At 44.4% G+C, this 11285-nt stretch overlaps 1 protein-coding gene across 1 annotated transcript; it reads left to right on the top strand.

Annotated features, from left to right (window-relative positions):
- Positions 1-9514: 9514 nt before the first annotated feature.
- On the top strand, positions 9515-10201 carry F5891DRAFT_1195809 (uncharacterized protein; the record flags this gene model as incomplete). Its single annotated transcript, XM_041368193.1, has 3 exons — positions 9515-9534; positions 9594-9810; positions 9860-10201. The coding sequence occupies 3 exons, from the start codon at positions 9515-9517 to the stop codon at positions 10199-10201; spliced, it is 579 nt and encodes a 192-aa protein (XP_041219469.1).
- Positions 10202-11285: the final 1084 nt, after the last annotated feature.

Here is an 11285-nt window from a genome sequence, read left to right on the forward strand (position 1 = left end):
CAATGCGCGCATGAGCAGGAGGTTCGAGAATGTGTGCGCGCGAAGCGATGGTGCGCTAAGAGCGTTAAGGGAAAAGATCCTTAATGAGGAATGGATGCTCAGATGATAGTTGATAGAAGGATATGATCTGATTTCAAGCAGGGAGGTGATCTATACACTTTCCAGTACCCAGAGATAAGGAGAAAGTAAGTACCAGAACCAAAAAGAATCCCTCTGTATTTAAGAAGGGAGATTTCACTATGCGGCGCGCTTCCGAACTGAGTAACCATATCAACTCTAATTATAACTAAGTTTAAATAGACTTTCTATATGTAGCGCGGACATCGGACTGAAGATTTCGTTAGTTCAATGAATGAGATAGAAATAATGCACCAGCAAATCAGTAAGGACATGGGACGAATGGACGGACGGTAGCGCGAAGACCCAGGAGGAGGCGCACGAACACGCACACGCATTGCGCGTAGTGCGAGCACAGGTAAGGCGCGCCTGAGTGCGCGCGAGTGTACCTAAGGCGTGCGAGTGCGCGCGAGACTGGCCCTTTGGATTGGAGCTGGATCATATAGGAATGTAGAGCCCCTTCAGTGACAAATTCCGTATTATATGGGCCACCCGACCTCCATAATATCCCGTATGAGACAGGCCAGCTGATCATGGGCCCATGTTGTGTATATTCTCGATGATGACGGATGGGCCGGGACACATATTATTTCTGATGGAGACGGGTGGGCCCATGTATGCCAATGATATATATCCTTAATGTTGACAGATGGGCCGGGGGAATATGATCATTCATGGAGATGGGTGGGCCCATCTGGGTAATATGTAGAGTAGGATATTATAGACAGCTGGGCTGAAGAGAGATGTAAGGCAAATATTGTTATATAGACGGGCGGGCCGACGTGGGTGTATTACATATATGGGTGGGCCGAGGTAGGGAAATATTACATAGACGGGTGGGCTGACGTAGGGTGTATTACATATACAGGTGGGCCGACGTGGAATGTATTACATATACGGGTGGGCCGACGAAAGGGATATCAAATAGACCGGTGGGCCGAGGGTGCGATAAAATATTTATTACATAGACAGGTGGGCCGAGGTGGGGTATAATTATATAGACGGGTGGGCCGATGCAGGATGTATTATATAGACGGGTGGGCCAACATAGGATGTATTACATAGATGGGTTGGCTGATGTGGGGGATAATACATAGATGGGCGGGCCGACGGGGGTGTATTACATATATGGGTGAGCCTAGATATGTTCCATCAAGACATACAGCTGATGTAGCCACCAGCGAATCAAACACATAGGATACATGTACACTATCAGTGCATATACCTACCATCAACCACCAAATCTAAACCCCTAAGCACAAAAACATGAATCTATCATGTGTGGCATTGACCAATAATCCAGGACTGAAGTGGAAAAACCCCACACCTGAACCCTGGTGTGCAACAAATCCTATTTCTAAGCATGGACACCAGAAGCACAACACTCACAAAAATATATATGTCAAATTTTCAGTGCCAAACCCCAAACCGAGATGTACCAACCCCCGAAACCCGAAACCCGAGACTGCCGGGTCTCAGGTATCGGGTGTCCGGAACTCGGAACTTGGGAGAATTTGGGGAGATCAATACAATTTAATTTACAATCGAGTTGATTGACAACACATTGACTTACCCATGTTTGCAATATATTTTTGTTTAGACATACCGAGTTCCGAGTTCTGGACACCCGAACCCTGAAACCCGAGACTGCCGTGTTTCGGGTGTCGGGTGTCCGGAACTCGGAACTTGGGAAAGTTTGGGGAGATCAATACAATTTGATTCACAATCAAGTTGATTGACAAACACATTGACTTAACTATGTTTGCAATATATTTTTGTTTAGACATACCAAGTTCCGAGTTCCGGACCCCCGGACCCCGAGACTGCCGGGTCTCGGGTATCAGGTGTCCGGAACTCGGTATGTCTAAACAAAAATATATTGCAAACATAGTTAAGTCAATGTGTTTGTCAATCAACTTGATTGTGAATCAAATTGTATTGATCTCCCCAAACTTTCCCAAGTTCCGAGTTCCGGACACCCAACACCCGAAACCCGGCAGTCTCGGGTCTCGGGTATCGGGTGTCCGGAACTCGGAACTCGGTATGTCTAAACAAAAATATATTGCAAACATGATTAAGTCAATGTGTTGTCAATTAACTCGATTGTAAATTAAATTGTATTGATCTCCCCAAATTTCCCCCGAGTTCCGAGTTCCGGACACCCGATACCCGAGACTGTCGGGTGTCGGGTGTCGGGTGTCCGGAACTTGGAACTTGGGAAAATTTGGGGAGATCAATACAATTTGAGTCTCGGGTATCGGGTGTCCGGAACTCGGAACTCGGGGGAAATTTGGGGAGATCAATACAATTTGATTCACAATTGAGTTGATTGACAAACACATTGACTTACCCATGTTTGAAATATATTTTTGTTTACACATATTGAGTTCTGAGTTCTGGACCTCCCAACCCCAAAACCCGAGACCCAGCAGTCCACAATTCTGGGGTTCAGGGGTTGGCAAAATGTGTATGAATATATGAAAGGTTGAATGAAACATTTTTGAAAGATGTCTCATATCAAATGTTAAGTCCCGAGTTTCGAATTTCGGGTTTCAAGACTCCAGGTTTCGGGACTCGGCACTCCCGAAATCCAGAAGTTGAAACTCGGGATTTGACATTTGATATGAGACATCTTTCAAAAATGTTTCATTCAACCTTTCATATATTCATACACATTTTACCAACCCCCGAACCCCAGAATTGTGGACTGCCGTGTCTCGGGTTTCAGGGTTCGGAGGTCCGGAACCCAGAACTCGGAACTCAGTATGTGTAAACAAAAATATATTTCAAACATGGGTAAGTCAATGTGTTTGCCAATCAACTCAATTGTAAATCAAATTTTATTGATCTCCCCAAATCTCCCCAAGTTCCGAGTGCCGGGACCCCCGAACCCCGAACCCCAAGACTGCCAGGTCTCGGGGTTCGGGGGTCCGGAACTCGGAACTCAGTATGTAGAACAAAAATATATTTTAAACATGGGTAAATCAAATTTTATTGATCTCCCCAAATTTCCCGAGTTCCGAGTTCCGAGTTCCGGGACCCCCAAACCCTGAGACCTGGCAGTCCACAATTTCGGGGTTCAGGGGTTGGTAAAATGTGCATGGATATATGAAAGGTTGATTGAAACATTTCTGAAAGATGTCTCATATCAAATGTCAAGTCCCGAGTTTTGATTTCCGGGTTTCAGGACTCCGGGTTTCGGGACTCCGGGCTTCGGGACTCAGCACTCTTGAAACCCGGAAATCGAAACTTGGGACTTGACATTTGATATGAGACATCTTTTAAAATGTTTAAACCAACCCTTCATATATCCATACACATTTTACCAACCCCTGAACTCCGAAATTGTGGACTGCCGGGTTTCGGGGGTCCGGGGTCCCGGAACTCGGAACTCGGAATTTGGTATGTAAGACAACAAAAATATCTTTCAGGGTTCAGGGGTTAGTGAAATGTTTATAGATATACATAGATTAATTCAAACATGTCTGAAAAATTTCGTTCATCTCAAATGTCAAATCCTGAGTTCCGTATTTCGGGACTCAGCACCCGGCAGTCAGGGTTGGGGGTTCGGCACTGAAAATTTGACATTCGGGTGTTCAGGTTTTGGGTGATATCTAAATCAACAACTTTGAGTTCTGCCAAAGCGTGAAACTTGAAACCCAGTGTGCAACATGTTGATTTTTCATTTATATCACACAAATCATCGAGTTCCGAGTGCCGAGGGCTGAGACCCAAAGCCTGAGACCTGAAAATATGTACACAACATGTCCATTTTTCACTCACTGCACAAATCACCGAGTTTTGAGTGCCAAAGCATGAAACTTGAAACCCAGTGTGCAACATGTCCATTTTTCATGTACATTACACAATTCATTGAGTTCCGAGTGCCGAGGGCCAAAACCCGAACCCCGAGACCTGAAAATATGTATGCAACATTTCCATTTTCACTTGTTGCACAAATCACCGAGTTTCAAGTGCTGAAACCCAAAACTCGAAACCCGGTGTGCAACATGTTCATTGTTCATTTACATTACACAGATCATTGAGTGCCAAGGGCAGAATCCTAAAACCCGAAGCCCAAAAACATGTATGCCACATGCCCATCTACTCATTGCACAAATCACCAAGTGTCGAGTGCCGAAACCCGAAACCCGGTACTTCAAATCAGTAGTCGGGTACTTGGTACTTGGTTCTAATTCTTGGTACCTGGGAATCAATAGTTGGGTACTCCAGCCAATAGTCCCGAGTCCCGAGTACTGATATTTGGTATTCGGTAGTCAGGTTTGGAACTTGGGTCTTGGTTTGGTTATCATTTGACTGAGATATTGGTAGGCAATATTGGCACTCGGAGCTCAAATACTGACTATCAACTATCAAGTGTCGGGACTTGGTAATTGGTAGTTGAGACTTGGTGCTTAAATGGATATTGCATATATACATAAAAATACAAAATATGTTCCTATGTGTTCATTTCTAGGTGAACAGACTTTGGAATTATATCTCAATCATCTATTCAACAATAGAAACAATGTATCAGGAGCTCAGGACCATAGGGTAATCCTTTATTGTATAGTGTACCTCCCCCTCTTCTGGTGGTTCACCCGCTGGGGGTTTTTCCCTGTAAAGCTGGACCTCAAGGACTGTAGGGAGTCTATTCCTGAGCATATTCGGAGTAGATATATCATATAACCAGCCCAGGACACACAGGATCCTTCTCCAGGAACAAAGCATAGACAATTGCACTTGTGACATTTTTTCACAATTTTCAGTATCTTGCCCTTGCATCCATGATCCAACCTTTTAATATATAATGAGCATAGCTTATATTCTTGCTTCTTATGACCAAGATCAGCTTACAATAGGCTGGAGTTTGTGAGCTAGTGTGCATACTTGCCATTTTGCCTGATAAGGGGCCCATGCCTTCAAAACATTGAATCTTTATAATCAGAAACCTGGGGTACATTTCAAATATCTTAAGTATCATAGACATAAATTTACAGACAAATCAACCAAGAATTGAGTACTGAGGAAGTGAAATGGGTAAGAAATTGAGTGTGGGAAACTTCAAAGACCCAAAGCATCGAAAATGGTTAGTTGAGCAGTGGTAGGACTTTAATGCTGGGTCAACTCATATTTTCACTATATCCCTTCTACACACCCCCTACCCTCAGGGCAGTAGGCAGTATGGGTTCCTTGGGTAGTTTACAATCTATGCTACATATTTGTAATGATATTTTTGGCCTGAATCATATATAAATGTGACTTTGTATAAAAGATGTCTACTGTCACTCTCCACACATCATTTTGCCTATCATTACATCAATCCTTCATGAATATTTCTAAGCTTTTAAGCTATTATAATGGATGTATATGGGTGTTATTCCAGGTCTCTGATCACATCACAGGCTTGTCATGTTGGATATCTCGACATAATGTGCAAGTCTCACTATTAATATTCATTCTTTATCTTTAGACTCACTTACTGCACACATGTATTTCATTTGTCATTATTGATGTTTTGGATTTCTTTAGCTTATATCTTGGTCACATGGTAACCAATGGACAAGAAAAGACTACAAATAAACTCACCTAGACTCGGACTACAACCTTGATTAAGCTGACTACTGATTCCCAGATACTGAGTATCAAAACCAAATACTGAGTACCAATTACCATGTACCAAGTACTGCGTAATGAGTAACAAGATAACCAATTGACAAGAAAAGACTACCACTACACTCACCTGGACTTGGACTACAACCTTTGGTAAGGAGTTAAGCATAATAACAACTTTCATTTTTTCATTATTGCTGATGTTTTGCTGAATGACAAGGAAAGACTACCAAGTCACTCACCTTGACATGGACTACAACTGTCATTTTTCATTATCATTTGCCTATATTGACTACCGAGTCTCGAGTACCAACCACTGACCACCAATCACCGAGTGCCGAGTACCGAGTACCGATAGGGAATAGTGTGGGTGAACCCCGGGGTATGAGTAGCACTACCCCCACCCATACCCCATGATATACCCACACCCACCTTGTGGGTGTGGGTTTTTTGGTGGGTATCAGGGAGAAACTACCGAGTCTTGAGTACCAACCACTGACCACCAATCACCGAGTGCCGAGGACCGAGTACCAAGTACCGAGTCCCGAGTCCCAAGTCTCGAGTCCCGAGTCCTGAGTCTCGAGTCCCAAGCCCTGAGTCTCGAGTCCCAAGTCCCGAGTCTCGAGTCCCGAGTCCCGAGTCTCGAGTCCCGAATCCGGAGTCCCGAGTCTCGAGTCCCGAATCCGGAGTCCCGAGTCCCGAGTCCCGAGTCCCGAGTCTCGAGTCCCAAATCCCGAGTCCCGAGTCCCAAATCCTGAGTCCCGAGTCCCAAATCTCAAGTCTCGAGTCCCGAGTCTCGAGTCCCAAGTCCCGAGTACCGAGTCCCGAGAACCGAGTACCGAGTACCGAGTCCCAAGTACCAACCACTGACCACCGATCACTGAGTGCCAAGTACCAAGTACCAAGTACCAAGTCCCAAGTCCCAAGTCCCAAGTCCCAAGTCCCAAGTCCCAAGTCCCAAGTCCCAAGTACCGAGTACTGACAAATACAATTTGTGTCCATTTGAAGTACCAGGTTTCAGGTTTTGACACTCGACACTTGGTGATTTGTGAAATGAGTGAAAAATGGACATGTTGTGTACATGATGTTGGGTTTTGGGCTTTGGGTCTCGGCCCTCGGCACTCGGAACTCGATGATTTGAGTAATGTAAATGAAAAATCAACATGTTGCATGCCGGGTTTTGAGTTTCGGGTTTCAGCACTCAAAACTCAGTGATTTGTACAGTGAGTGAAAAATGGACATGTTGTGCACATATTTTCGGGTCTCGGGGTTCGGGTTTCGGCCCTCGGAACTCGGAACTTAATGACTTGTGTAATATAATTGAACAGTGGACACGTTGCACACCCGGTTTTGAGTTTCAGGTTTCAGCACTTGAAACTCGGTGATTTGTGCAACAAGTGAAAAATGGAAATGTTGCATACATATTTTCGGGTCTTGGGCTTCGGGTCTCGGCCCTTGGCACTTGGAACTCGATGATTTGTGTAATGTAAATGAAAAATCAACATGTTGCATGCCAGGTTTCAAGTTTCGGGTTTCAGCACTCAAAACTCGGTGATTTGTGCAATGAGTGAAAAATGGACATGTTGTGTACATATTTTCGGGGTTCGTGGTTCGGGTTTCGGCCCTCGGAGCTCGGAACTCAATGACTTGTGTAATATAATTGAACAATGGACATGTTGCACACCCGGTTTTGAGTTTTGGGTTTCGGCACTTGAAACTCAGTGATTTGTGCAACAAGTAAAAAATGGACATGTTGTGCACATATTTTCGGGGTTCGGGGTTCGGGTCTCGGACCTCGGACCTCGGAACTCAATGATTTGTGTGACGTAAATGAAAAATCAACATGTTGCATGCCGGGTTTCGAGTTTCGGGTTTCAGCACTTTAAAACTCAGTGATTTGTGCAATGAGTGAAAAATGGACATGTTGTGTACATATTTTCAGGTCTCAGGGTTCGGGTTTCGGCCCTCGGAGCTCGGAACTCAATGACTTGTGTAATATAATTGAACAATGGACATGTTGCACACCCGGTTTTGAGTTTTGGGTTTCGGCACTTGAAACTCAGTGATTTGTGCAACAAGTGAAAAATTGAAATGTTGCATACATATTTTCGGGTCTCGGGCTTTGGGTTTCGGCACTTGGCACTTGGCACTTGGTTATTTGTGTGATATAAATGAAAAATCAACATGTCACACACTGGCTTTCCAGTTTCACGCTTTGGCACTTGAAACTCAGTGATTTGTGCAGTGAGTAAAAAATGGACATGTTGTGTACATATTTTCGGGTCTCGGGGTTCGGCCCTCGGCCCTCGGCACTCGTAACTCTATGATTTGGGTTATATAAATGAAAAATCAACATGTTGCACACTGGGTTTCAAGTTTCACGCTTTGGCACTCAAAACTCGGTGATTTGTGCAACAAGTGAAAAATGGAAATGTTGCATACATATTTTCGGGTCTCGGGGTTCTGGGTTCAGCACTTGGCACTCGGAACTCAATGAATTGTGTAATGTACATGAAAAATGGACATGTTGCACACTGGGTTTCAAGTTTCATGCTTTGGCACTCGAAACTCGGTGATTTGTGCAGTGTGAAAAATGGACATGTTGAACAATGGGTTTCACGGTCTCAGGTTTGAAAAATAGCATAATAACAACTTTCATGTTTTCATTATCATTTGCCTATATTGACTACCGAGTCTGATAAGAGACCCCTTGGATGATTCATTGCTCAATGAAATACTACCTGATTGGAAGTGTGCTGGTTATCAGATATTCATTTGTTGACTCCCGGGTCCCGGAACTTGGAAGTCGGTATGGTTGACCCAAATTTGGGTGGTCGGAACTTGGCATCTCATAGGGCAACACAAGCTTCACACCCTGGATTCCAAATTCTGCAAGACAACCTGTGCACCATCAAAGGCCATGTCAGGAGATCACCTGCTGCTCCGGGAACTCAGGAACTTTGATTTATTACCTCCTCTGAGTACGGTTGACCCAAAGGTTGGTAATCGGAACTTGGCTTCTCATAGGGTAACACAAGCTTCGCACCCCGGATTCCAAATTTTGCAAGACAACCTGTGCACCATCAAAGGCCATGTCAGGAGATCACCTGCTGCTCCAGGAACTTGGTAACTTTGATTTTATTACCTCCTCTGATTTGGTTGATGTACAACTACCTCAGCTCCATCGTGTTTACAATTATGATACACATGGGCCCACCCATCTATATTTTATACCACCCTCGGCCCACCCGTCTAATACAACATCCCATACAACACCCTCGGCCCACCGGTCTAATTAATATGCGTCTGGGCCCACCCGTATAATACAATATTGTATAATACCCTCGGCCCACCCGTCTAATTTAATATGTGTCTGGGCCCACCCATGAATGTGATAACAAGTACCTACCCATCTATCTCATACACATCTACCTTAATACACCCATCTGCATAATATCCAACTACCTCGGCCCACCCGTCTACCTAATATTCATGTACATCGGCCCACTCATCTACTCTATATATCCCCTGCATGGGCCCACCCACCTCCATCGGGAATAATTTGCCTCCCGGCCCATCCGTCATAGTCGAGGATATTTTTATCATGGGCCCATGGTCCGCTGGCCCGTATCATACGGGATATTATGCACGTCCGTTCCCTCGTATTATACGGAAATAGGTCACTGTAATATGTGGAATGTATGGGTAAGGGCCGCATACTTAGCATTGAGATGCGCGAGTCTCTACACCGTGGATGATGAATCTTGGCTAGGTTTTTTCAACGATGCCACAGGTGGTGCTAATGTGTGTCATCAGTGTTTTTATTCAGTTCCAGTGCTGACCTCTTGATCTCAGTCTTCCAGAACGTACTGTAACTATCACCATTCCTCTTCCCGCCGTCCTCGCCCTCTTGCCCTTTCTTCTGGGAGCGTTAATACACTCCTCAGTCACCTTTCGTTACCTTTCTGCCGCTCTCACTCCAAGGCTAATAAATCAACTGAACTCCAGCAACGCCCAAGGCAGGCCTCATTGTCTCGTGGTCCTCATATTGTTGAAGTTTTTGCAGTGAAGGACAGAGAGGTATGTATCTTTTGTGTGCATTCCCTATCATTTAATGATTTCTGTCGAGGTCATATATACTGCCCCGCCACCACCAGAAAAGACACAGCAGCAAAACCAATTGCACGCCCAGGGGTTATCCACGGCACAGCCTGCCCCAGGTGCTAATTCTACTATACCACATTCAAGACATGTGCATTCACTACCCATCTGGTTGTTGGCTCATTTTGTGCTTTTTCTCTGCTGCGCATCTCCTCAGCACGCCGATGCTAATGCACAATCAATGCAGCAGCAGCAAGGTCAAGTCCAGCCCCAGGCATCATCATTGCAGACTCAATCTACGGCCGCCTTGACATCTACGATACCTACTCCCGCAACTAGTCCTACTGCGCTAAGTGCAGCAAGCGCGTAGCCATGGCCCCTTCTATGGCGAACTCATTTCTGCTGTGCAACTCCCCACATGCTGTTGGACATCGATACAGGTGCTCAACTATTTCACATTTACTTATAATTCTTCTGTAGTCTTATCTTTTTCCTCATATCATTTCGCAACCAATGTACATCAATCTTGTTTCCGCATGAGGCCCATGCAATGTATTGAACTCAATGATGTCAACCATTTGAAGAGGAACATTTTTAAAAAGAATTCTGTTTTATTGTCTTCTAAACTTTAGGGTCTGTGGCCCCGTTGAAGGTACAACAATTCAGATGGTGAGTCTGAACAATGTGTTGGGTCTTGCAGAAACTAGCTGCTATTCGACCCTAAAGGGTTTCTGGACCAGGCTCAAGGCTCAGAGTAGAGGAAATATCATAAAAACTTGCTGATCTCTCAGACTCATACTGGTAACTGGTGAAAAGATTGATTGATTATGTAAGCTACAAAAGTGCCAACATAAGGTGAGGTAAAAACAGTCTCTACAAGCCCAGCCAGAAATGAATCCCTACACCGTGTCGAACATAACCCTATTCAAGTGCGGGGTGCTCACTCTTGGCTTTCTATCGTAAGGCAAAAGGAACATTCAAGTTCAATTAAAATGATGACTAGCACAGATGATGGTTTGTTGTCCTGCACAACCCATTATCTGTCTAGATCTTCGTTTCGCAACTCAATTTCGTCACCTAACTAGGAGAATAGTCAACACAGCGACGATTCGGCAAGAGAATCTCACCAAATGCAGCATGCTTTTGCTACTCATCGTCTTCAATGGATGTTGTATATGGTAGCCTGCATCAGGAAATCGGCCATGAGACGATTTCAATTGATATTTCTGGCAAAATCAAACCAAATATCGACATATTATATCCAAATACATAGTTTTATATAAGCACCACCACAATGGCACTGGATGACAAGTGATTGTAAGAAAACTCCAATATAGATGTGTCTCGCAAATATGATACTTTGTAGATAAATTATTGAAAGAAGTTCAGCATCACTCCATAAAATGGTCACCTGCTGCATTAAATTCACTTTGTGATGGTTGTTTGCAATGTTA

Source organism: Suillus fuscotomentosus (assembly GCF_016647785.1).
Source record: "Suillus fuscotomentosus strain FC203 chromosome Unknown F5891scaffold_88, whole genome shotgun sequence".
Taxonomy (NCBI): Eukaryota; Fungi; Basidiomycota; class Agaricomycetes; order Boletales; family Suillaceae; genus Suillus; species Suillus fuscotomentosus.